General features: G+C 60.9%; 3 protein-coding genes across 3 annotated transcripts in view; 1 reads left to right on the plus strand and 2 right to left on the minus strand.

The window, feature by feature from the left end:
* On the plus strand, positions 1-6,323 carry TMEM120A (transmembrane protein 120A). Its single transcript, XM_025864466.2, has 12 exons — positions 1-193; positions 1,856-1,974; positions 2,214-2,330; positions 4,213-4,272; positions 4,494-4,589; positions 4,666-4,755; positions 4,912-4,977; positions 5,108-5,169; positions 5,279-5,371; positions 5,490-5,554; positions 5,668-5,736; positions 5,829-6,323. The coding sequence occupies exons 1-12, from the start codon at positions 113-115 to the stop codon at positions 5,940-5,942; spliced, it is 1,032 nt and encodes a 343-aa protein (XP_025720251.1). The 5' UTR covers positions 1-112; the 3' UTR covers positions 5,943-6,323.
* The window catches only part of POR (cytochrome p450 oxidoreductase), a 25,985-nt gene continuing 6,677 nt past the window's right edge, over positions 6,305-25,612 (minus strand). The window contains exons 2-12 of the mRNA XM_073884191.1: positions 15,327-15,375; positions 11,895-12,023; positions 10,426-10,575; positions 9,752-9,876; positions 9,346-9,435; positions 8,890-8,988; positions 7,785-7,968; positions 7,313-7,673; positions 7,072-7,217; positions 6,906-6,991; positions 6,305-6,766 (exon numbers count right to left, since the gene is read on the minus strand). Of these exons, the coding sequence (XP_073740292.1) occupies positions 6,622-6,766; positions 6,906-6,991; positions 7,072-7,217; positions 7,313-7,673; positions 7,785-7,968; positions 8,890-8,988; positions 9,346-9,435; positions 9,752-9,876; positions 10,426-10,575; positions 11,895-12,023; positions 15,327-15,375 (1,564 nt within the window). The 3' untranslated portion in view covers positions 6,305-6,621. The remainder of the gene's footprint in view (positions 6,767-6,905; positions 6,992-7,071; positions 7,218-7,312; positions 7,674-7,784; positions 7,969-8,889; positions 8,989-9,345; positions 9,436-9,751; positions 9,877-10,425; positions 10,576-11,894; positions 12,024-15,326; positions 15,376-25,612) is intronic.
* On the minus strand, positions 18,155-25,270 carry LOC112817396 (uncharacterized). The gene is made up of 5 exons (XM_073884146.1): positions 23,727-25,270; positions 21,112-21,271; positions 20,770-20,920; positions 20,462-20,575; positions 18,155-19,700 (listed from the first exon to the last, which is right to left on the minus strand). The coding sequence occupies exons 1-5, from the start codon at positions 24,128-24,130 to the stop codon at positions 19,678-19,680; spliced, it is 852 nt and encodes a 283-aa protein (XP_073740247.1). The 5' UTR covers positions 24,131-25,270; the 3' UTR covers positions 18,155-19,677.

Consider the following 25,612-nt stretch of genomic DNA (forward strand, 5'->3'; position numbering starts at 1 on the left):
CGAGCCCGGAAGCGGACGGGGGCGGCGGCGGAGGCGGCGGAGGCGCCTCGGGAGGGCCGGGGTTGCGGCGGGGTCCTTGACTCGGCTTGTCCGGCGCGTGGCCCCGGCAGCCATGCATCCCCTGGCTCCGGGCCCGCTGGGGGACTGCCTGCGGGACTGGGAGGAGCTGCAGCAGGACTTCCAGAGCATCCAGGTGAGTGCCAGTGCGGGCACCCATTGGCCCTGAGCCACGTTTCTCTGGCTCGAGGTCAAGGGTCGGGCAGCCGTGGGTCAGCAGTGGGGGGGTCCGGGTCAAGGGTCGGGGACCCCGGCGTCGCTCCGGAGGGTGGCGAGGCCCCGGGTCCTGGTGGTCCTGGCTGGACCCTCCCCTCGGCCTCAGATGAGTGTCCGGCGGCAGCCCCCATCGCCCGCGCGGCCGCTGCGACCCTGGCGGAAACCCACTGAGCCTGGCGGACCTGGGGCCTTCTGCGGGGGGGGCGGGGGGGGGGCTCCTTCAGGCCCCGACCCCTACCCCGTCCTCTCCTAGGAGAGTGGCCCCCTGAGTCAAAGCCGGACGGGCCCAACCTTGGGTCAGTCACTCAGCAAACATGCTGTGGGCGCCGGCGTGGCTCTAGGGCAGCTCAGGGGGTCTGGGCTGAGCGCGGCGAGGGGAGCGGCCCGGTGGGGGAGCTGCCCGGCCCAGCCAGGGGAAGTGGTGTTTAGGTGAAGTGCCTGGATGGGGGCGGGGCCCCCATCCAGGCTGGAGGACAGCGCCCACGAAGGCAGGGTTATGTGGCTGGGGAAGGAGAGGGAGGGGAGAAGCGGGTGGGCCAGACCCTGCAGGGACGTCATGGGCCCGGACGGGCTTGGAACCTTTCTGATACCACTGGCGAGCCATGGGAGGATTCGTGGGGATCTGGCTTGTGTGGACCATTGTGCCGTTCTGTGGGGAGGCCAGCAGGGGAGAAGGCTGCTGGTGTCCATCAGGAGAAAGTGGTTGGTAGGGACAGACAGATGTGGCCCATGTTGGGTTTTGAAGGGGTGTGGTGGCCCCTTTAAGGCATGAGAAACAAAACCTGGAAAGGGTAGAGCCTGGGCTAGCTGTGTATTCGGTCATGCCTTTGTCTCTCCTGGACTGGTTCCAGCCCCTTCCTGCCTGCACGGAAGCCTTGCTGCCCCCCTGGCCAGGCTAACGCTGCTGCCACTCGTGCCCCTGCCAGTCCTGAGCAGGGCAGACCTTTCCCAGCCTGGCCACCCCTGCCTGACCTTCCTCACACTGCCCCTTGTTGTCTCCAGGCTGCTCTTCTGGAAACTCACCCACCAGGGCAAAGTGCTCTGGGAGGCTTTGGGCCAAAGGTGCTGGGGGAGGGGTAAAAGGACTGGTCTTAATGGCAGGAATTCTAAGGGCTGAAGCCTGATGACCTTTAACCTGGGAGGCAGATGCTGGGAGGGCCAGAGCGGCAGGCTGCTTGGACAACCCCAGTTCCCTCTGCACTAGTAGGCTGGGTAGGCAGGAGGATCACAGAGAACCAGACTGGCTGCCTGAAGGCACCTGACTGGTCCAGAAGGTAGACCCTCGCGCCTGGAATCCGAACTCAGGGTGGCACAGATCTGGGCGGGGCCAGCTAGTAGGTGGGCTGAGATGAAACAAAGCCTCTGGGACCTAGTCTGCTTCTGGGACAGGGGTGCTGTTTCTGGGCTTGCAGGGGGAGCCCCATCTCCTGGCCTGCCTGGGGGGGACGGCAACCTCAGGGGGTCCCTCGGCTGGCTGCCTCCTTTCCTGCTCAGACCCTCCCAAAGAGCCTGGGGGGAGTCTTTGCCCCACCTTCTGCTCAGCAGGCTCCGGCTCACTCTGGTCCCCCGCCCACTGCCCCAGGAGACCCACCGGCTATACCGCCTGAAGCTGGAGGAGCTGACCAAGCTGCAGAACAGTTGTACCAGCGCCATCACTCGGCAGAAGAAGCGGCTCCAGGAGCTGGCTCTTGTCCTGAAGAAGTTAGGAACCCCCCCCCCCCCGCCACTGGCCTTGATTCCCCCAAGCCTCCAATACCCCCTGGCCTAGGGCTGGGGGTCAGATCTGGGGTGGGGGGAGAGCAGGCACTGACCCTTGAGTGTCCCAGGGCATGGCTTCTCCCCCTGCTGGGCCATGTTCACCTCCTGCCCCGCAGGTGTCAGGTGTGCTACTGGGTGGGGGTGTGCTGCTCTGACTCTGGCTTCCGTGGGCCCACCTACAGATGCAAACCCTCCCTTCAGTCGGGGGCCAAGGAGGCCGCCCAGGAGCTGGAGAACCAGATCAAGGAGCGCCAGGGCCTCTTCTTCGATATGGAGGCCTATTTGCCCAAGAAGAATGGGTGAGACCCTCCCTCCCCCAAGCTCAGTTCCCAGATGCCCCAGGAGAGTGGCCTGAAAGCGTGGTCTCCTCTGCTTGGTCACTTGGCCAGCAGATGGTGCCTGGACCCACTGTGGGCTGAGCAGTCAAGCTGGCGGGGCAGCTCAAGTGACGGTGACAGCTGACGGAGATGGGTGTTTTGTGATGGAAGGACAGGGAATGAAGGAGCACAGTGAGGGTGCCTCGCCCAGCTTGGAGGTCAGGGAAAGCGTAGAGGCTCAAGGAGGGAGCCTGGCAGGCACAGGAGGGTGGAAACGGCGTGTGTGGCCAGAGCTCAGGGTGGGGGGTGGTGATGAGACCAGAGGCCAAGCCAGGCTTCGGAGCTGGCATCGGGCCCTAAGTAGGCTGGGCAGAGCGACCCTTAGGCCAGCCATGGTCACTGAGGGGAATGGCAGGGGCCAGGGCGCAACCCTAGGGTGAGTAAAAATCATCCAGGGGAGGCCTGGGACAGCAAGATGGCTGGAAAGGAGCATGTCCCAGAGGGCGACGGCGGGAAGGAGCAGCTGATAGCCTCAGATCAGACAGCCTGGTGATGGGGGTGGTCAGGAGCCATACAGAAGGGGCAGTGTCTCCTGGAGTCAGGGAGGGAAGCGCTCTGCAGGTTAGTGGAGGTGGAGGTTGCTAATGGGGGGACAGGCGAGTGTAGGCAGCTCTTCAAAGCTTGGCTGGGAGCAGAAGGCGAAACCAGCGAGTGGAACTCGGGGTGGGGGCGGGAGGAGGCTTGTGCTCACGGGTCTGTGTTACTTGGTACCCAGGGAAGACTGGAGCACATCTCCCTGCCGAGAGCCCGGGCCCTTGGAGCACAGACCCAGCAAAGGGAAACCGTTGGGGAGGTGGGAAGGGCGGGGCGTGGGCCCTTCTCTCTTGCGATGGGAGGGTGTTGAGAGCGTGTGCGGGGGGGGGGGGGCCTCCCCGGAGATGTGAGATGTCAGCCGGGAAGGAGGGTTTGACAGGGCCTCTGCAGGGATGGCGTAGGGAGCCGGTGGCGATGCTGAGAGGAGGCCCGGTGCAAGTGCCCACTGCACCCCAGCGTGTCTTTGCGGCCTGGGGCAAGTCCCTTAACCACTCTGAGCCTGTGCCCAACGGCCCGAGCATGAGCAAGAGCTCGTGTGTGGGTGTGCTGCGTCCTGCACACGTGGGACTTGGTCACCTCTTGGGGTTCGTCTGGCAGAGAAGGGCCGGACAGGCTCCGTCGGTGGGAGTGACGGTGGCAAGAGGCTGGGGGCGGTGGGGTTGACAAGGGGCTGACGTGGAAGGGGGGCCTGGGGACTCAGCTGGCCTGGGAAAGGAGAACTGGGGTCGGGGGGCCTGGAAGCCTCAGTGAGGGTCAGGGTCCGCCCAGTGAAACCGGCTTGGGAGGCTGGGCACTCGGGGTCAGAGTGCGAGCAGTTTTTGAGGGAGCCCTTCCTGGCTGGGAGGGGGGCCCTGGTGCGGCCATGGTGTGGGGTGCTGCGGTGGACTCAGGGCCGAAGGTTCTCGGAGGTAGTGGGAACCTGGGGGTGAGGGTAGGTGACGGGGTGGGCGTGCACACAGGCGTTGAGTCCTGCCCAAGGCCCACAGTGGCAATAGGGGCCGCGGGCACGGCTCCCATGGGGTGGGAGAGCCCGGCTGCCCCGGAGGCCCTGAGGGGGGACCCCAGGAGGGGGGAGGAGAGGGAGGGGATGTCGGTTTGCCCTGGAGCAGGCAGAAAGGCTGCGCCCTGCTGTTTCCTTCCCGTGGAGCTGGTGTGCCTAAGCCGCCGCCGTGGGAAGCCGCGGGGGGCGGGGGGGGATCGTCCCTGGCTCTGTGCCACTGGCTTTCCTCTCCTTGGGGGCCTCTCCTTACCTGGTGTCCCCCTCCCCTAGGTTGTACCTGAGCCTGGTTCTGGGCAATGTCAACGTGACACTCCTGAGCAAGCAGGCTAAGTAATTCGCTGTCGTGGGCTGGGTCCCAACCCCGCTCTCCACCCTCCCGGGTCCTCTCCGCTCTGGGCCCCCCCCCCCGCTTCCCGGGCTCAGCCCCCCCAGGGCGCCGGCCCCGAGCCGCCTGCAGAAGCACCGTCCAGAGCGGGAGCCTCCCTCCGGGCCGAGGCGAGGGTGGGCCCTGCCGGCAGCCCAGCCTGCGCCACGAGTGTGTGCCCACCCAGGTTTGCCTACAAGGACGAGTATGAGAAGTTCAAGCTCTACCTCACCATCATCCTCATCCTCATCTCCTTCACCTGCCGCTTCCTCCTCAACTCCAGGTGGGTGTCCTGCTGCTCGGGGCCGCGCCCCGCTCCGTGCGGGCGCCGGCACCCACGTCCTCTGTGCCCTCCGCAGGGTGACGGACGCCGCCTTCAACTTCCTGCTGGTCTGGTACTACTGCACGCTGACCATCCGGGAGAGCATTCTCATCAACAACGGCTCCCGGTGGGCTCCCGGGGCGGGGGGGCCGGGGGGGGCATGGGCCCCGGAGGAGCAGGCCCGGGATCGGGGTACTGGCTGCCTCCCACCGCAGTCTGGCTCCCCGTCCCCGAGCGCCGATGGGGCCAAGGGGAAAGGAGTGACAGCGGCTTCCCGATACAGGATCAAAGGCTGGTGGGTTTTCCATCATTACGTGTCCACCTTCTTGTCGGGAGTCATGTTGACATGGTGAGTGGCCAGACTTGGCTCCCAGGGCCTGGGGGGTGGGGGTGGGGGGCAGGGGGTGCAGGGGAGCGCGGAACAGAGAGAGAGAGGGTGTCCCTGAGCTCCCTCCCCTTCCTGCTGCTTTCTGCCTTAGGCCTGACGGCCTCATGTACCAGAAGTTCCGGAACCAGTTCTTGTCCTTCTCCATGTACCAGAGTGAGTGTCTCAGGGGACCCCGCTCTGCTCGGGAGCCGCCCCCCCCCACGGGGACGGGGGTGCCGAGGACTGTGAGCTGCAGCCCAGTTCCGCTGCCCCCCACCCCCAGGCTTCGTGCAGTTCCTGCAGTACTACTACCAGAGCGGCTGTCTGTACCGCCTGCGGGCCTTGGGCGAGAGGCACACCATGGACCTCACTGTGGGTGAGCCGGGCCCGGCCTCCTCTCTCGGGAATCCTGACGGGGGCCGGGGAGGGCCCGTCCTTTCCCGACCACGTGGGGCTGAGAGACCGTGTCTCCCCCCCCCCCCCACCCCCCGCAGAGGGCTTCCAGTCCTGGATGTGGCGGGGCCTCACCTTCCTGCTGCCCTTTCTTTTCTTTGGACATGTAAGTTGTCTCTGCCCCCCACCGGGTGGGGGCCGGGCACCCCGGGTTCTGGCTGTGGACCCTCGTGGGGACCGGCTTCTGTTTGAAACCCTCCATCCCCCCCCCCCCCCCAGTTCTGGCAGCTTTTTAACGCACTGACCTTGTTCAGCCTGGCCCGGGACCCCGAGTGCAAGGAGTGGCAGGTGAGCCCGGGGCCCCGGGGAGGAAGGAGCCTGGAGGAAGGCGCCTGCGCAGGCCAGCGCCCGCCCGGGACTGACCCCGCCTCTCCCCCCAGGTGCTCATGTGTGGCCTCCCCTTCCTCCTCCTCTTCCTTGGCAACTTCTTCACCACCCTGCGGGTTGTGCACCAGAAATTCCACAGTCAAAGGCATGGGAGCAAGAAAGAATGAGTCTGGGCCTGCCCGCCATGCCCCCCCCCCCCCAGCTTGGCAGGGGCTTCCGTCCCCTTTGAGGGCGTAGGGGGGGGGCTCCCCTCATCTGGGAGGGCCCCTTCTGTTCTCCCTGGGGTTTTGTGGGCTCTGTGGGCCCCGAAGGCGATGCTGGAGAGGCCTGGGCCTGGGCTCCGGGCCTGCAGGGAGCTGGGGGCCAGCAGCCTGAATAAAGGAAGAGTGGCAGAGAGGTGGCTTGAGGTGTGTGCTCTCCCAAGGGTCAGGCGCGGGCCTCAGCGCCACCCCTGCACGGCCTCTTGGGGGCTCTGAGTTAAGTAGACCCAGGGGGAGACCCCGGATCTACCCAAGAAATAGCAGTCAAATACAGAAAACAGAACTTTATTCCAAGGACCAGAGATTATTTAAAATTATTTACAGTCATTGAAAATAATGTGGAGGGGCTTGGGGCCCAGCTCAGCTGAGAAGAGCCCCTTCTGTACGGCCCCCGAGGGCCTGAAGTGTTTACAAAATACACACCCTTGACCCGGGGCCGGTGTGCGCCTGGGGCCTGGACCAGTCTCTGCTCCCCGGGGGCAAGGCCGTGCAGAAACCACCCAGGACACCCAGGGAGCGAGGGAAGTGATTACATGGGGAAGCAAGTCTGCAGGGGCCCGAGGGGCAGGGGCAGGCCGGGCGGCCCCTAGCTCCACACGTCCAGGGAGTAGCGGCCCTTGGTCATCAGCTTCTTGATGTAGTCCACGGCCTGGGCGTGCTCCATGGGCCCCCCGTCGGCCACGATGTCGTAGAAGGCGTTCTGCACGTCCCTCGCCATGTTCCGAGCGTCCCTGGGGCAGGAAGGAGGGGGTGCTGGGTGGGGGGGCCCCCCCCCGCGGGCGGGTGGGCCTCGCCCCTCCCCCCTGCTCTGCCCTCGCCCCTCCCCCCTGCTCTGCCCTCGCCCCTCCCCCCTGCCCTGCCCTCGCTCACCCACAGACGTAGATGTGGGCCCCGCCCTCGTGGATCAGCTGCCACAGGTGCTCCTTGTCCCTCCTCAGTAAGTGCTGCACGTAGACCTGGGGGCGGGGGGCACTGTGAGGAGGGCCCCCCCCCGGCCCCAGCCCCGAGTCCCAGCACCCCGGGCCGGAGGCCTCACCTTGTGGGGCTGCTCCCGGGAGAAAGCCACGTTGAGCTGGGTGAGGGAGCCGTCCTGGTGGAGCCCGGCCAGCTCCTCACGGTACAGGTAGTCTTCGTCCGAGCGGCGGCAGCCATAGTAGAGCAGCGTCTCCCCCACCTCCTTGCCTGGTGGCAGGGCAGGGGTGAGGCTGTGCTGGGCGGGGGGTGGGAAGAGGCACGCCCCACCCCCGCGGGCCCCCGCCCCGGGCCCCCGCGCTCACCCTGCTGCCGCAGCCAGGCCCGCTCCTGGATGAAGCCGATGAACGGGGCCACCCCGGTGCCGGGACCCACCAGGATGACCGGCGTGGTGGCCTTGAAGGGCAGGCGGAACTGGGACTTGCGCACGAACATGGGCACCAGGGCCCGGCCGCCGTTCTCCCCGGCGGGCTCCTTGGCCCGCAGCCAGCTGGTGGCCACACCTTTGTTGACGCGGCCGGACTTGGTTTTGTACTCCACGGCCACCGCACAGATGTGCACGGAGTTGGGGTGGACCTGGCGGGGGCGGGGCAGGGGTGAGAGCGCGCCCGAGGCCCCTTGCCGCTGGCCCCCCCCCCCCCCCCCGCCCCGAGGCCGGCCGCGCACCTTGGCCGGGGGGGGGGGGGAGGGGGGGGGGGACGGGGGGCGGGGCAGCGGCCACATGGTCCCCAGATCCATACGGGGGGGGGGGGGGGTTCGGGGGGAACGTGAGGCTCAGGAGGGGTCCAGGGAAAGGCGGCCCGGAGGCCCTGAGTGGGCTGGGGCAGGGGGCGGCTGCCGGCACCTGAGTTTGGAGTCTGAGATGTCTAATTCCAGGTGCATGAAGTGGCGCTCCGTTCCCTGGTTCAGCTTCCGGTTGGCGGTGACAGCAGCCAAGAAGGGATTCTTGGCATCGAAGGGGCTGGGTGGGGAAGAGGGCAGCGCAGTGATTGGCCGGGACTTCAGTCTGAATCTCCCTGCCCCCAGGGGACCCCTCGGGTTTCACGGAACACAGGGAACCTTAGAGCCGGCCTCCAAGGGCCCCAAGGAGGCTCTCCAATTATGTGAAAGGTTCTCCCAGCCTGATCCAAGGCAGGGCCCCCAACAACCCCCCAAAGTGGGCAGAGCTAGGTTATCAGTTCCCTATTTGCAAACAAGGAAACAGAGGCTGGCCCCTAAAACCCGGGGAGACCCTCCACATGCTACCTGTTTGTGGGCGGAGTGCGCAGGGGGACCAGGCCCCCTTGAAGATGGCTCCCCAAGACCGAGGGTGCCCAGGCCCCCCAGTGACTGTGGAGCAGAGCTCCTTCACCCCACATGCCCTGGACCGTGCACCAGCAGATAGTTTTACTCTGCACAGTCGCTGGTCTTAAATTCTGGGGATGACCTTCTCCTGGGCAGCACCCAAGAGTAAGGTGAGTCAGGGGCCCGAGACAGGAACACTGTTTTTGGACAAAAAAGTCCAAATACCAAGGCGGGTTTTAAGGAAAGTGAGCCCTTCTGCCAGAGTTCGGCCAGACTCAGGCTGTCCTGGTCCAGGCACGGATCTGGGCCTGGATCTTTACAGGGCAACAATGTCAAAGGAAGCGCTAACGGAGCCGGTGCCAGTCTCCCAGGTGCCGTGCCCTGGCCTGAGGGACCACTGGGAGGGCCCGGGGCGGGCGGCCTCCGCCTCTCTGCTCTGGGCCTTATGCCCTCCTGTACGGTGGGGAGGAAATCATGGGCGCCCCCACCCCTGCCCGCTCCGTGACGAGGGTGGAGATAAGGAGGGGACACAGGACTGCTGGCTGCCCAGTGGCAGTGGACCCAGGGCCCCGGGCCCCCCCGCGCGCCCTCTACTCACGGTTTCTGGTTCTCGTAGCTCTTCAGACGGCCCATCTCTCCCACGTACACCTTGGCCGGGTCTATGTCTGGGTGGACCACCAGCCCATACTGGCGAATGCTGGAAAGGGGAGACAGGGTGAGGCGGGGAGGGGCCCGAGAGGAGGGAGGCTGCCTCAGGGACAGGGCCTGAGACCATGCCTGCCACGCTGCCACGGGGAGGGTCCAGAGGTGGTGGGAAGGAGAGGGAGCGGACGCGGAGGAGGGCTGGAGCGGCCTGGGGAGCCGCCAGCTTTGAGGCCATTCCGTGAGAAGATAAGGAAAGCCCCCTACTGCCCAGCACTGCCAGGCAGGGCCCACGTGCCCGGATCCGGGCCCCTCGCACTCTGGGACTCGGCTTCTACCGGCTTCCCGCAGGCCAGCTCTCCCACCCTTGGGGGGCCCTCACTCCCTGCCCAGCCCACGGGCACACACTCACCTGCACTCCTCTCCAGTGGCTTCCACCCCGAAGTGCTCGCACACGGCCGGCCAGAACTGCTCACGCCATGTCAGGAAGTCCTCCTCCAGGCTGGCGACACGAGGGGATGAGCCCGGCCCCAGGGAGCCCGAGGGCCGCTCGGGGATGTAACCCACGGCGCCGGGCAGCATTTGGAGGGTCTGTGCAAATCCCGGGGCCGGGCCAGCCGAGAGGAGGGGGCAAGGCAAAGAAGGGGGTGCAGGTGGGGGGGTGGGGACCGCCTTCCCTTGCGCCGGGGTGTGCCTGGCAGGAGGCTCGTTGACATGTGGCTTTGCACTCCCCTCCCCTCCCCTCCCCTCCCCTCGTGTGCCACAGTGGGCCCTAACCCCAGTGGGCTCCGGGTCGGGCGGCGGGGCGGGGCACTCACTTCCCATCGTCATCGCCCATCCCCAGCTCAAAGATCCGCTGGGCGCCGAGCTGCTCCAGCCGCTTGTCCACGTACTTGCCCATGGCATTGAAGTGCTCATAGGTCTTGTTCCCAAGACCAAACACCTGTGCAGACAGAGGGGCGGGTCTGAGGCCTGGTCAGGGTCAGGGGTGGGTTTCCCCAGAGCCGGCCACGCCGCACGCACGCTCGGGCCTCCACGGCTGCCAGATGCCTGGCATGGTGAGGTGGGCCACCTTGGCCCCCGGAAGTAGCTGGGTTTTGGTGACCTGCAGCCTCTAAGCCTCACCCTTGGGTGAGCAGCAGGGGCAACTCACCGTCCCTACCCGGCGCTCCTGGTGCAGCCAAATCGGGGCCAGCCTGCTCCACCCTTCCCACCTGTTGTCTCCCGCAGCCCTTGCCCCCGGGGAGCAAAGTGGGGCTGGGGACAGGGGAGGAGACGCTTTCAGCACGGGGCCCAGGCCAGAAGAGAAGGCTGTCCCCGGAGCAGCCTCCCCACCGGCCTCCCTGCCAGGCCCCCCAGCTTGAAGCACCCTGGCCGATCAGAGCGAGGTGGGAACAGGAGGGAGGCTTTCCCCTTGGACATGGGGTTCCAGAGGCCCGGGAGAGGCACCACAGGCAGGGAAAGCCACTGCAGGGAATATGGGGTGACTCACCGCATACTTGACTCCAGTGAGGTCCAAGTCAGTCTCCTGGAGCCAGTCGTAGAAGTCCTGGGCGTTGTCTGTGGGGTCCCCCTCACCATAGGTGGCCATGCAGAACACGGCCAGGGAGTTCTCGATGTCTGGCAGGCTGCCCAGGTCGGCCTGGGGACACAAGAGCGGGGCCCGGGCCCAGCAATCCCGACTGAGCCACGTCAGGTCTGTGCCTGATGGGATGCAGAGAGGCGGGCCCAGGCCCTGCCCGGGGCAACTGCCAGCCAGGGACATCCCACAGGCTCCGGGTCGGCCGGGGATTCCTTCAGGATGGGGCACTGAGCAGTCAGGGAGGGCTACACGGAGGGGGCTGGCATCTGAACCGGTGCGTGGGGCAGTTAGACATCTGCAGTTTGGAGTGGAGGGGGGTGCATTTCCCGAGGGGAGGGAACAGCAGGCACAGATGAACACGGGTGAGGGCCTGGGTGCTGAGCCCCCAGCTGGCACTCAGAACCTGGGCCCCTGGGGGAGAGCCTCCTCGTCCTGCAAAGTCCCAGGGGCACAGCGGAGCTGGGCTCTTGCAAATTTCTAACCAACCGTTGACCAACCTAACACAGAGATCTGCAGCCAGAGGGGTGGCTGTGCTGGTCCCTGAGACTGAAGGACGCTGGGCCGCGTGCAGGTCAGGTCTGGGCCATGACCCACAAGGACCCCATCCGCGCAGGAGAGCAACTCCGGACTTCTCCCAGGACCACCTGTTCCTGGCCAGCCTCTTCCCCTCCCTGGGGCCAGGGGCCTGGCTGGCATTAGCTCTCCTACCTCCCCGCCCCATAAACAGGCAAGCAGATGGCTGGAAGTTTCCATTGCCATGCTCAGGGAAGGACAAACAGCCACTGCCAGGAGGCCAATGAGCAAGGCGAGCCTGCCCTGCACCCCACCTCCAAGAGAGACTGGGGTTAGCGGAAAGCAGGACGTGAGCACTAAGTCTGGCAGACAGGCCTGCGGTGACCTGAGGGGAGCTGATAGGAGACAGAGGCATCCTGCAGCTCCCAACAGGGGGCCTTAATCCCCAATTCTCAGGCTCCCTGGGCCCTTCCCTCCGGCCCTGTTCCTGTTCCAGTTAATACATGAGCTAATACAGCCTCATTTCACAGCCCAGCGGCAGGGCTCGGTGCGGTGCCCCCCCCCCCCCCGGGCTGCCCGGCCTGCCTCCCCTGCCACTGCGGTTTGCGGGCGCAAGGGAGAAACGGGAAACACTTCCTCCCTGGACTACTGAGACCCGTTCATCCACTAGGTGCCTGAGTCCCCTCTCCCTGCACCGGCCAGCCCGGGGAAGCCTAGGGCGTGCGGGGCAGGGGAGGCTGGACGTGCACGGCGCCGGGAGCTCACACCTGCACACTCCTTCCGCTGGCTCAGCCCCTTACGTGTCTCCATGCTCCGGACGTCTTCGTCAATGCTACTGGAAGGGCCAAGGTGCGGGGAGTGCTCACCAAGTCATACTCCTCGGGGTCTGCAGCCATGCCCCGCATCCCGTAGCGGTGGGCGTCCTTGGACAAGCGGTTGGCAAACTCTTCCGCCGTCCCCGTCTGGGAGCCGTAGAACACGATGATGTTCCTGCCCTAGAGAAGACCAGGCACGTGGGGTCAGTGAGGGACCAAGAGCCACAGGCTTCACCTGAGACTCCAGGTGACGCAGGGCAGGCTAGGCAGGTGGGGTCCCTCAAGGGGACCCTCTTCCTTCCTGCATCCAGTCCTCCTAAGTCACTCCGGGGCAACCCTCTTGCTGCCACGGCTACTGTGACAGATGGTGACCAAGGCCACCCAGACACACAGCTGCTCAAGATCACGCTTTGGACAGATTATTAAATGACACGGGAAAAAAACAATGTAATGTTCAGTTAAAAAAAAAAGTGACCAAACAGGTGTGTACAGTATACTCCCATTTTGTTCCAGACATCGTGTGTACCCTCTATGCGTTCTTATACACACACGCGCGGGGGGGAAAGACTAGCAAGCGGCAGACCAACAGTCTCCACATGGAGAACTGTGCGTGATTACAAAATATTCTTTATAAAAATCCAGACGATAGGAAAGGTACCCAGTGGATGGGCTCCCATGCTCTTCACTCCACCCCCCTCTTCCTGTGGCCTCTCCCGCAGCTGTTGGGAAGCCAGACCCCTATTCCCCAGACTCCCTTGTGGCTTGGGGTGCAGCAAATTAGGCCCAGCTGCCTGGATGTGTTCTGCAAGAGCTGGGAGGCGGAAGTGAGGCATGTCCACTTTCCGGTCCCCTCTGTAACATGATGTCTCTCTGCGGTAGGTTACCAGTGCCCTCAAGCCCTAGACTGCTGTCTGGTTTTTCCACGGAGCCCTAACGTGTGGGTACAAAGGGGAAAAAAAAGTATGGATTATAATTGCTTTAAATTGTTCTCATACCTTTTCTATTTCCTGAATGGCCTACAGATCATCTACGAAGGTTCTTTTAAAGAATCGTTACAAAAACTAGTAAAACAGGGAAGTCTTAGGATTTCAGGTTAAGAGGACAAAACAGGGTATGAAACAGTACCTAAATGTTTACAGTGGCATCAAAACATATGAAGTACTTAGAGAGAAGCCTTCCGAGGAACCTGCAAGAAGCTCCCGATGAAGGCTTCAGCTGAAGCAAGAGGCCCGGAGTTTGCACACAAAGACTCAACGTTCAAGAGGTCCGTTCTCCCCCCATCAATCCAGAAACCAACACCAGCCAGCGCAACATCCGAACAGCTCTTTTTACCTCCACAACTTCATCCTCGAGGTCGTGTGGAGAAATAAATCCCTCCGCTGGAACGTGATTTGGCAACGAGAAGGAAAGCAGGGCCGGCATGTGCCACAAAACGGAGCCCGAAGCCACGAGGCTCAGTGAAAGGTGCCGGACATCAGAGGCCACACACGGAATGATTCCGTTTATAGGAAAGGTCCCCAACAGGCAACTGTCCAAGGGGCCCAGGAAGTGGACGAACGGTTGCTTCAGGCTGAGGGGGGTGCGGGTTAGGGAGTGGGGAATGGCTGCTAATGGGTACAGGGTGGCTTTTTGGGGTACAGGATGTTCTAGAATGGACTGTGGTGGTGGTCGGTGCAAATCTGGGAATACATTCAAAGTACTGAAGTGTATACTTTAAAAGGGTGACCTGTATGGAACGTGAACTGTATCTCACTAACGCCATTACCCCAGACAAATACATATAAAAATAACGGCCAGGAAAACAGGAAAGTAAGAGCTGGGGTGGGGTTGGGGGCGGGGCCTAGCAATATGGAAATTAAAGCAAGCTTTGTAAAACCTCAGTAACTGAAACAGTAGGATGTTGTCCACAGATGGCCAAAGTACTGCGACAGGAAAATCTAGAAAAAGGCCCAAATACAGGTAGGAAACATATATTTGATAAACCCAGAGGGGAAAAGACGGGCACAACTGCATGGAGCTTAGCAGTGGATCCACACCTCGCATCGTACAGCAGGATAAATTCCCAACAGACTGAATTTTAATTATGAAGGAGAAAGTATTAGAAAGCAGTGAAAAAAAAACGTGCAAGGATTCTTTTCTCTTTAGTGTTAATGACTCAAACTGCAAATAACTGAAAGTCCAGAAGTCATAGGAGGAATAAAGTGCACTCACTGAATAACTTCACACGGCAACACACACACACACACACACACGTGCACATGAACCAGGTCAAAACACAAATTTTTAACTGGGAAAAATATTTGTAACTTGTGTCACGAGCAAGGGGTTACTCTCCATCATTTTAAGGAATTCCTCGAGAAGGATCAATCCCGACAGAAGAGTGGGCAAAAGATTTGAAGAGAAAATCTATAAAAAAAAGAAATGCCATTGGCATAACACACAAGAATCTGCTGAAACCCATTCATAAGAAAAATGCAAATTGGAGATGGCTTTTTTTTTAACCTAGAAAACTGGCAAACCTCCGAACTTGGATGATAAACTCTCCTGGCAAGGCTGTGGGCAACAGGTTTGCCCACACACAGCTAACAAGGGTGCACTCGTGTGACCCCGGGACGGGCGGTGGGGGGGGGGGTGATCTGGCAGCTTCTATCACAACTACAAATGCACACACCTTTGGATCCAACAATTCCCCTTCTGGGATTTTACTATATTTGCAGATGTGGACACTGGTCTCCAGAATCCCAGCAGCATCGTTTGTAAGAGCTAAAGGTTAGAAATAGTCCAACGGCCCCCCCCACAGGGCAGAGCAAAACCAAAGGATCATATTCACAGTCACAGAATGAAATCACTAGGCAGCTACAGTCAAGGACGGGGAGTCTTGGAATTGCTATGGAAGGAGCTCTGACACACAAGTTTAAAAAAAAACAAAAACAACCAGGTACAGAAAAGCATGGTTTATGACATGTATGTAACTGCCACCTTTTGTGTTCTGAAGAGATGTAAAATAAGGATCTGGGGGTTTTTTGGTGGCATCGAGGAGCCCTAGAAGGATCCACAAAAGGCTAAGAACAATGGTGATGAGTGGCAGGGACAGAAGAGTTCGGGATTTTAAGCGTTTGAATGTAGTACTTTCCCATAAAACGAAATACTTCAACAAAACCAGAGAAAACCATAGCTGAGCTCCGGCCACAGCTGTATGAGGTTTCTACCTGCTCGAGCCCGGGGCCTGGACCGGGAGGGTGGACAAGGGAGAGCCCCCCGAGTCGGAGGGAGGGGCTAGTCTTACAGTGCAGTTGGTTCAAGACGTAAACATCCGAAAAAGAGGGTAAGCCTTCTGGGCAGGGCAGAGCAGCTTCAGGCTTGGGTTAGCTGAGAATGTTCGCGCCCGCTCTCCCCTCCTGTCCAGCGGAGCTGGCCTTCCTCCCCCGTCCACCAGGGCCACGACGCCCCCCGGGGAAGGGCACAGACATGGAGAAAACTCACCGTCTTCTTCATCTTTTCCACAAAGCTGCTGTCTCTGACAGAGGAAGTCCTGAAAGACAAAAGCACCCGGTGGGCATGGGATGCGCGTGGCCCGGGGGCAGGACTCTGAGCTCCCCTCCGGCTCAGCCTCCGCACATCCTCTGCAGCCAGTCCAAAGTCTCTCGAGACGTGACCGTGACCGCTGCCAGAGGCAGGCCCTCCAGCCCCCAGATCCATGCGAGCAAAGAAGGGTCAAGGACATTACTCCCGTCCCTCGCCATCCAGCCAAGGGTCCCGATGGCCCTGTCTCACCTCCAATCCCTGCAGGCTCCCACCCCCACAGACTGGGGCATGGAAGTCCCTTCAGAAGCTGTCCCCGGCCTCGCCTGCCACTCCCTTCCACACGCCATACTCGGACACACCGATCTGTACACCACTTCCTCCGGGATGGCCCTCAGGATTGTGTCCCACCGTGGTCTCTAGCCCAGTGCTCCCATCCACTGCCTCACCCCACAGACCCCTGCTCCACTCCCAAGCCCACCTTCCTGTCCCCGTGCAGGGGCCACTGTGACCTGTTCCCTGGGGCCGTGGCACCTTCTAGAACCCTGCGCCTTGTCCTCCCCAGACAGCAGCACCACTGCCGGCCCACCCTCCACCGCCCTGCTGCTGGCCTCCTGCCCCCCCCTCCCGTTCCATTTCCGGTCCTTTGCCTTCTCTTCTTCCTTGCCCAGGCCTGCAGCGTCATCCAAAGAAGCCCAGTGAGGGGCGCCTGGGTGGTGCAGTCGGCTGAGCGTCGGACTCAGTTTGGACTCAGGTCGTGATCTCGGGGTCGTGGGATCGAGCCCCGCGTTGGACTCCACGTGCCATGTGGAATCTGCTGGACATTCTCTCTCCCCCTCCCGCGCGTGTTCTCTCCCTCTCTCTAAAATAAATAAATCCTTAAAAAATGATAAAAAATAAAGATGCCCAGTGGGCCTGGCCAGGGACCCTCAGGCCTAAGACAGCAAGGCGCCAAAACCAGACCTCTCTCTGAAGGGCAAATCTTCGGGATGTGTGCAGTGTGGCCAGTCTGAATAAAGTGACAAGTCTGAACGCTAAAGTGTGGCTGTCTCCATTCAAAACGGCACTGTTAAGGAAATGAAAGGCGAGCCATGGCACGGCAGATGTCTGCAACTTCTGTATATCTGACAAAGGACTCGGGTGGAGAACATAAGAAAACCCTACCAATCAACTAGCAAAAGACTGGATAATCCAACAGAAAAACTGTCAAAAGACCCGAGCAAGCGCTTCCTTAGAGCATCTAACGCTACTGTCGAGAGTAGCCGCATTATTATTAGCCGCCCGGGGAAATGGGAAATAAGACCACAGCGCGGTGTACCGTGTGCTCGTTAGAACGGCTCCTACCAGGAAGAGAGCTGAAGCTGCTGGAAGGGACCTCGGCTCCGCTGCTCCCGAATGCTGCTTGGCAGTCTCTTCTGTCCGCCCATAACCCAGCACCTCACTCCCTGGTGCACACCACACAGAGCACAGCGGGGCCCGTGCATCGAGATACGCGCAGAGAATGTTCCAGCAGTGTTAGACATGTGGGTGCCAAACAGCAAACAACCCTAATCAATGTCCACCCATAGGAGAACAAACCAACCAACCGACGGTGGCATATTTAGACAACGGAATGTTCTCCACCGCGGCATGAATGAATGATCACTACGCGCCCGGGAATGAATAAGTCCCAGGGCGGGGTGCTGAGCACGAGAAGCCAGATGGAAGAGAGAGTGTGAGTACGACTTCATTGTACAAAGTCCCCAAACAGGCGAAACCAATGCACACGGACCGGAGTCAGGACACAACGAGGGACAGCAGGGGCTCCCGGGGCATCGAGAACCACCTGCGCTTTGATCTGGGCGGTAACTCCCCCTTGCTCACCTGCTGAGATCATCTCTCTGCGTGTTACCTGTCTGGAGATATTCTATTTTAATAAAGTTTATGCTTCCACAATTTGCTTCTCAAACCCACTTTTCCCCCCACAAACAACACCCTCGGACCGGCAGGGGTGCCACGAGGGGGAGGGCTGAGCAGGGGCTCTGGAGCGGCAGCCCGGGCTGCAGCCTGCAGATTTGCACCGAGTGAACTTGAACCTGGGCTCCGTTGCTCCTCAGCTTGAAAATGGGACTAACAAATACCACTTTGCAGGCTTTTGCAAATGTCACATGACACAGACATAAAAGGTGCAGCACTGTGTCCTGTGGGGGGAATGGGTGCCCACCTTACAGAGGCCCAACAGCGTATTAGTTTGTGGCCAGTAAGGGGGTCTGGCAAGGGCCCGATCGCAGTCTGACTCTAAGGTCTTTGCCCTTTCCACGACATCCTGCGGCCTCCTGTGCATGGGACAGTGTAATAAAGTCAGGCGCACACCCTACCACTGCATGGAAGTGCTGTCTGTGGGGGCCAGGGGGCTGGAGTCTGTGGAAAGACCAAAAGGAAGCTTCCTTTTAAGGAGGGCTCTGCCAAGCTGTTTAGACACACGATTTTGCAAACGTAAAGGTAGCAGAAGTTCCTGTCTACGCCCCCCCTGGGTTTTTCACTACATTAGGTCCAAGGCCCCAGAGCTCAAGGGCGTTACCTGTGGGGTCCCCTGGGAGGCAGCAGGGTGCCGCTGCCCAGACCTTCCCGCCCAGCCATGGCCCCGCTGCCCAGGAACCTGGAGCAGGCCCTTCCTGACTCCGCATCACCGCACCCAGAGGCCCCCCCCCCATCCCCGCCGCCCCCCGGGGGGTAGGCCCACCCCTCCCGGCAGCAGGGCAAAGAGCAAGCCTTGGAGGCCCTCGGGCTCACACCCCTCCCTTCCCTGCTCCAACATCTCGGACTGCATGTCCGGCTTCTGTCCCTGCCCCGCCTCGAACAGCCCCGTCTTCCCTGCCCTTCCCGTCTGTGTTCTGCCGGGACCAGGACACTCTCCCGGGGCTCGGAGCTGGGACTCCCACCACTGCGCGCCTGCTGAATTCTGAGCCGTGGGAGCGGACGACCTACACTGAAACAAACTAGAATGTGAACGGACGCTTCAGCGACACAAACCTTGCTGATGAGACACTAGAAGAGAAGAGCAGGGTCAAAACCACACGTGATTTCCCTTTGTACGTGGCCACAGCCACCCGAGAGCCACTGATCTGTACGTTTTAAAAAAATGGTCAGAATGGCGAGATTCACAAGGTGTGAGTTTCCCTTCAACCGAAACCGAAAACAAACGAAATGCACTCGGTTGACACCTAAAAAGCGTCCACCCAGTTGTGCCCCCCAATGCTGACCACGACACGGCCTCCCTCCCACGCGGCCGCTTCTGGGGGAGGATGCGCGACCCAGAGGAGCAGAACAAGAGTGTGTGTCCTTAAAGTAATGGAACGCACACCACTAATTATTCCCAGAGGCAGGGCTTCCAGGGAAATACCCCAGCACCTTGAGAGGGGATATTTCGGGCTTAGAACATGAGGCAGGTGCTTCCTATGATGTTCCCAATTTTGGTTTTTCATATTACAAACGCATTTTACAGTTATAAAGGGGGGGGACAACTCCAACGTCTAAGAATCAGGGGGAGGCTGGACAGGGGAGCGCGGATCACATCCACCCGCGGGGAAGGATGTTCATGATACGCTGCCAAGTGGAAAAAGCAAGTTATAGAATAACGCAGGTGACACAGTCCCATTCCGATTAGAAGGGAAGGTACGGAAGGGCACACACGAGCACACTGAAAACTTCCCTCCCAGGGCTGAGCGACTGTCTTTTTTTGTTTCCTTCTTTGGCTGATTTCTATTCCCATGTCCCCCACCCCTCTTTTTCCTATGAGCACGTAACGCTTCTGCACCAAGAAAATAAAAACTGCATCCTAGGTTTAGAAACGTGTGTGCAGACAGATCTGGAAGGCTCTGTCCGACGAGGACAATTAGAATAGCGAAGCCCCGAGCAGGGACCGTATCACAGAAGCTACTCCGAGAAGCACAGAGGCCTCTGGTGCGGAGCACGTCTCGCACCTTCCAGACGCCCTGGGCCACGCCAACCTCCCGCTCACAGCTGCCCTGGTGCCTCTCCTCACGATGCCCTTCCTCTCAGGCCCAGAGCTCCTACATATCCCTTAAGACACAATGTACAAGTTCCTCTTCAGAGCACCTCTCCCTGCTGCTCACATGGCACAGGCCTCCGTCCGGGCCCTCAACTCCATGCTCCCGACTCACTGCTGGATCTGAGGCTCAGGGCGAGCTGCTTGGGCCTCTGCGCTCAGCCCCACGCCCGGAGCCGGAGAAGACTGTTGGAGGGCTCCTGACCCACCTGACATCAGGGTCTGACAGCAGCAGAAAAGCCAACTCCTGCCTCTTCTCAAGGACTAAGGTTTCGTAGAAGCTGCATCTGAGGAAGGGGGATTGGAGACTCGCTCACAGAAGGGAGGAGGGGTGCCCCCACCACCCTGCGAGTGCCAGCACCAGCCTCCGGGGACAATCATGGAGGATGGGAGGCCCACCCTCCGAGGTGGGGGAGGCTCGCGTTTGAATCCCGGATCTGCCACCAAATGGGCCTGTGACAGACGAGTGGTGGCCTCGCAAGGCCTCGGATTCCTCTTACTGAAAACACTGTGTCTTGGCTTCTGCACCCTCCCCTCCCTGTTCCTTGTAGAGCATCCGGAGCCTGGTTAACTCTCAGGGATAAAGAGGGTGTTCCCTAGAAGAAAGCCGTTTGGGTCACTCTGGGGCTTGAAAGACGCCCAGTGGCACCGGGTTGTACGTGCTAAGACCAAAAGGGTGGACCACACTGTCCACCCACAGGGCGTCTGAAACACCAGCAAAGGCCTCGCGGAAGAACTGGGCTCTCTTCTGAGACAGAGAACGGTTCCCAAGGGAAAGCCACAGAAACCGGGCAGCCGACGGGCTCTTGGATGAGGCCCATGCAGCCGGGGGTGGGGAGGGAAGGCGGGCGGAGCTCAGCTCTGGCCGCCCAGGGGTGCGTGGCTCTGACACATGCACGGGGCGGGAATTCCAGGCTGGCAGCTCGGGAAGTGGGGGGCAGGGAGGTGGGGGGCTCGCCAGGCAGGCCTGGCCGGGAACGTTCGCGGGCGGGCGAGATGGGCTAGCCCTCCTGCTCGGGGGGGAAGTTCTCCCTAGAAGCATGAGCACCTCTGGAGGCCAGCCCGGGCCCCTTCAGTAGCTTCAGCCCTGGGAAAGCACGAACACTCCCACCCTCTCCCCTGGGCTCCGGGGGTGGCTTCCAGAGACCCGGGGCGGACCGCGCTGCATGGGGGGAAAGGGAGAGCTGAGGAGACTGAGGAGGACCCGGTGCCTCTAGTCAGCACCCCAACACGGCCCGGTGCGGTTGGCTGATGTTCCCACCGGTTACACGCAGCCTCGAGGAGCAGGAGAACCTGCCCACCCCCACTGCCACGGCCACAGAGCCCGGCTGCCAGCCTCGGGGCGGGGGAACTCACCTGCTCCGTCCATGTGGGTCCACACCTGAGTGCCCTCAACTGGCCCGGCCCCGCCGGACAGCTCCACACTGGGCTGTGTGCCTGGAGCCCGCTCTTTCCCAGGTTGGGGAGCCGGCCACTGGGGCCTTCCTTTGGAGGCAGGGAATGCAGCCTGCAAACCGGGACCCAAGCAAGAGACCAGTGGTCCCGTGCACCCGGTGGGCCCCCCCGGGAACCGCCTGACTCTGCTGGTCAACTCCACAGGGCACCCTCTTCATGCCTCCAGGGCAAGCCTGCCCAGGCGGGGGCCCCCTCCCGAGGTGCATCGGCGCGGGCCGCCGCAGGGACACGTCTGGAACTGACCTTCTCAGGCTGGGCTCGTCCCGCGGAGAGGAGTACGTGCACCCCATGGCTTCTCTCCCGACCCCAGGACTTAAGGGAGAAGGAAGGTTCCGGCCGTCTCCCGGAAATGGGCAGGGAGCCAGCGGCCAGGAACTCGGGCTCTGTCCATCCCTCCGCAGTGCTGGCGGGGCGGGCCGTGAGCTTGGAGAGTGCCCTGGACACCCCAGCCCTGCTGGAGCCTCTGCTGAGCCCTGGCCTGCACCCGTCCCCACGGGCGCAGGGAGGACTCACCACTACAGCCCGGGACCTCCCGCGATCCCCTGCGTTTGGGCACCCGCCCCTGCTCCGCCTGTATGGACCGAGGGAAGGAGAAAACCTTTCCAACCCCGACTCGGGTCTCCTTGGTAACTGCTTATATCGGAGCCCTTTCTCCCTACTTCCTCCCCCCTTCCCAATTGAAAAAAAAAAAGGGGGGGGGGAGTCATGAGGCTGAATACAGCTCTTCTAGACACTAGAAGGCAGGTTGCTATGGCAGGGCTGACTCTCCACAAAGGAAGCCGCATCCATCCCGCTGCCAGGGCGCCTCAGGACCCTATTAAATTAGCTCTGGTTCCCGTCTTCCCCGCCACAAAAGAGCTGTGGGCAACGGAGCCCCAGCCCCCGGGCCTGTGTCACCTGGCAGCAGCCTGTGTGCAGAGAGACCACATCGTGCCCTCCCACTGTGCGGGGGGACAGGCACCCCGCACGGCGGGCCCCACGTTCGCTGCTAAAACATCGCCCCCCGAGGGGCAGCCCTTCCGAGGCACCCTGAGTACAAAGAGCCAGCTGAGGAGGCTGCAGAGGGCTCAGGCTCGGAGCCCAGTGACCATGCGGGTCCAGTTAGGGCTTTCCACTCCTAAACTGGGAGCAGGAGTCTCTCTGGTTCGGGCCTCAGACATCATCTGCAGGCCACCAAGAGGGGAGGACGAGAGAGAGGGGGCACGAAAGCACTGAGTCACTTGGCAGGAGACGAACCCAGCCGTCCAGGTGGTGATTCATTTCATCTCTACTCCCGGGCAGTGCGCAGAGTTCACGAAACTCCCAACTCTAGTGCAATTCTCTACGGGGCGGATGTCTCCTGAGACTTTCCCTGCCCTTGGCGAGCCAGGGGGCAGCTGCTGGGGAACGGCTGCCTTCCAGAGCCCGGTGTGGAGGCAGAGTCTCTGCTCCCCGGGAGCGAGGTGCCCACGACTGGAGAGTGGGGGGCTCTGAGCTGCTACGTGCCGGGCAGCGCCGGGGTCAGGCTGGCTGGCACGGGCTCCAGGACGGGGCCCAGATTTCTCTACCGCAGGCAGGGCAGTTCCCCGGGCCCCGAGGCTGAAAGCGAACGGTTTGCAAGAGCTGCCTTTGATGAAAACGTGATGTGCTGGAGCTTACATACGACCCAGCGGCCCTCTCGCCTATGGGAACAAGAACGGACCAGTAGTGGTGCACCCAGTGGGGACGGGGCCTCTGGCAGGTGGGAGGCCATGGGTCAAAGCCAAAACATGGAACGGGAACTCCGACTTATTGAGTGCCTACTGTATGCCAGCTAGTATTCAAGGAGCTCTATATTGTATTTCATTTAATCCTCTCTACCCCCATTTCACAGCCAAGGACAGCGAGGATTGGGGTATGGTGGGGGGAGGGGGGCAGGAAGCCAACTCCGGGCCACGAAAGCCCAGAGCCGTGGCAGGTCACGACCGCCCCATGAGCAGAGCAGGCTGTGCCTCCCCTATCCCACCCTGTGAGGCTGAGCCCGGCTCACCGGAGTCCCCGGACACGCTCAGAGAGCACCTCATGGTCCTTCCCAGCAATGTCCAGGGCTCCTCGGCCCTCAACATGTGGGGTGCTGTGACGCTCAGGGGTTACGGTTTCCCTCAGGGACACCCTCCTATATTCCCCAGCATGCAGACCAGGACTCTACACCTGCCGTGCATGGCCCAGGTGGCCCTGCCTTCCCAACAGCACGGGGCAGCATGCTGGCTTCGCCCTTCCAGCCCTGCAGACCCCCGGGCAGTGACCCCCAGTTCCCTCGGTGACCCTTGACTCCCTTCCTGACAAGAGACTCCCTTGGTGACCTCCCGTGGTGACGCCTCTCCCAGAGCCGCCCTGCCAGTCCTCACCCTGAGCTTCTGCATGTGCTTCTGCTCTGTGTGCCCCGGCTGCGTCTGTGCTGTGGGCCCGCTTTCTACTTAGCTCCCCAAACTCAGTTTGGGGGCACCTCAATCCTGACACAAGGGGAGGGGTGGCCCTCTTCTGCATTCCCACCGCCTCTAGAAACACTCATTGCTCCCCAGTGTGCGGAGCCCCCGGGGACACTGCCTGGCATGGAAATGGAGTGAGCAGCAGCGAGCCCTGGGTGAGGCCCAGCGATGCCCAGGGGTCCGCGGACGCCCGGCTTGGCAGACAGGCCACCTTCAGAGCTGCAGGCACTAGATCGAACGGCGAAACCACTCTGATCTCAGCAGAGGACGCAGGAAGGAGAGGCAGTGAAGTCCTTCGCGGTCAGGCGGCAGTGGACAACCCCGCCCTGTGCTCGAGGGAGCGGTGAGAATACCCCGAGCCCCTTCTCCCACCACTTCCCCTGACGGTGGGAGGTGTCGGGCACTGCTCACCCTCCACGTCCGCAGAGGCCTCTCCCCCGTGCCCGCCTCTTTGTCCAGCTCGTGTGAGCCTGTTTCACGTTCGGCAGAGCCCAGCACCTCTCTACAGAGAGAGTGACCCTGGACTGGACATAAAAGAACGCTGGCCTTCTTTCCATCCGCCGGCGCTCCAAAGAGGCAGACGGGTGGGCATGAGGCTGGCAGCCTTGACTCGTGGCTTTCCCGGCCCTTCGGTGGAGAGCAAGCCCCAGGATGAAGGTCACGCGGGAAAATGAGCTCCTCTGTGGCTTTTCAGAAGCAAGCCCCAGTGGGATGCCACCAGCAAAATCCAGACTGTGGGAAACTGTGAAACAGACGATCTGGTTTCTGGAACAAAAACGCTGCAGGGAGACACCCGGGATGGAGGGGCAGCCCATCCAGCGAGAGACTTCCTGTCACGTTAAGGAGGAGAGGCCAGGCACCAACGGCTGTAGCTGTGTCATTCCATTCGCATGACATTTGGGAAAAGGCAAAACTACAGGGACAGAAATAAGATCGTGGTCACTTGGGGGGGGTGCAGGGTGGGTGGGTGTTCACTGCACAGGGACACGGGGAATGTTGTACGTCTTGACTATAACACTGGTTATACAACCACATATCTCTGGCAGAATTCACCAAACAGCACTTTTTTTTTTTTTTTTTAAGTAGGTTCCATACCCCACGTGGAGCCCAACATGGGGTTTGAACTCACGACCCTGAGATCAAGACCTGAGCTGAGATCAAGAGTCGGATGCTTAACTGACTGAGCCACCCAGGCACCCCGAACTGCATGCTTTAAAAAGGCGGGTTTTGCTGCACGTAAATTACACCCGACATATCTGACCCCCCAACAGAGAGTCTTACAAGATTTATTTATCAACTACCGTCTTGCTTAGATCCTGAATTAAAAAAAAAAAAAAGTGTTAAAAAAATCTATCAGTTAACCAGGAACTATGAACAAATGCTACTGAGTGTCTGAGGATCCGGAAGCTTGAGGCTGGACAGCCCCGAGCTGCGTTCAAAAAGGAGGCCCTTGAATTTTAGAAGGCTGGACTATTTTAACATTTCACAGAATTCCATATGAAAGATCTCCAAATCTGCTACGAAATCATGATTCCTTCATTCAGATTTCACACGGATGGCATGACTACTTCTGAAATATGATGGTTCTCAGCTAAGCCAGGAGCAGTGGGGAGGGGAGGAAACGTGACTCCACACGGGTGGAGGGCTGCTTACGCCGGGTGACCGGGGCTGACGCTTGAGTTCACTCTTCTGTGCTCTGGGCTTTGGGGTTTGTTTGAAATGTTCCACAGTAAAAAGCTTTGTTTCTCTTTAAGGCACTCTCAGGCGCCAGACGTGAAGCCGAGGTATGCGTGGGGGCACCACGGCGCTCCTCACCTCCAACAGAGCAGAAGAGTCCAGCGGCCCGGGCTGGGTGCAGGCCCCCCTACAAGGGCGGCCCTGGTCAGCTGCACACTGCTGCCAGGCCTCAGCGGGGGCCCAGAGCCTCTGATTTCTTTTTTTTTCCTTCAAGAGAAGCTATAAGTCTGGATTTTATGTACCAGCCTTTGCCATGTTCTAATTTATTTTTTTGGGGGGGAGGGGCAGAGAGAGAGGGGCAGAGAGAGAATCCTAAGCAGGCTCCACGACCAGTGCGGAGCCTGATGCAGGGCTCGATCTCATGATCCTGAGATCATGACCTGAGCAGGAATCAAGAGTCGGACGCTTAACTGACTGAGTCAGTCAGACGCCCCTAAATGTTCTAATTTAAAACAATGTTCTAATTTAAAGATCTAAAACCCCCGTGTAAGCCAAGGCCAGCCTGTGGGCCAGTCCGCCCCAGAGGCAGCCGCAGGAACAGGCTTAGTGCTGACTACTAA

This window comes from Callorhinus ursinus, unplaced genomic scaffold (genome assembly GCF_003265705.2).
Source record: "Callorhinus ursinus isolate GAN/ISIS: 27379988/994484 unplaced genomic scaffold, GSC_fseal_2.0 scaffold55, whole genome shotgun sequence".
NCBI lineage: Eukaryota > Metazoa > Chordata > Mammalia > Carnivora > Otariidae > Callorhinus > Callorhinus ursinus.

Bases quoted from the DNA above. Each gene is read 5' to 3' on its own strand.
- TMEM120A (XM_025864466.2), top strand. From the start codon at position 113: ATGCATCCCCTGGCTCCGGGCCCGCTGGGGGACTGCCTGCGGGACTGG. The intron at 5,555-5,667 runs GTAAGTTGTCTC...CCCCCCCCCCAG, and splicing joins CCTTTCTTTTCTTTGGACAT to TTCTGGCAGCTTTTTAACGC. The intron at 5,737-5,828 runs GTGAGCCCGGGG...CTCTCCCCCCAG, and splicing joins CCGAGTGCAAGGAGTGGCAG to GTGCTCATGTGTGGCCTCCC.
- LOC112817396 (XM_073884146.1), bottom strand. From the start codon at position 24,130: ATGGGCTGCCCCTCCATCCCGGGTGTCTCCCTGCAGCGTTTTTGTTCC. The intron at 21,272-23,726 runs GTGAGCAGTGCC...CCGCCCCGCCAG, and splicing joins GGCCTCTGCGGACGTGGAGG to CACTGCGGAGGGATGGACAG. The intron at 19,701-20,461 runs GTGCTCATGCTT...CCCCTTCCTCAG, and splicing joins GCCCGGGCTGGCCTCCAGAG to ATGCAGCTTCTACGAAACCT.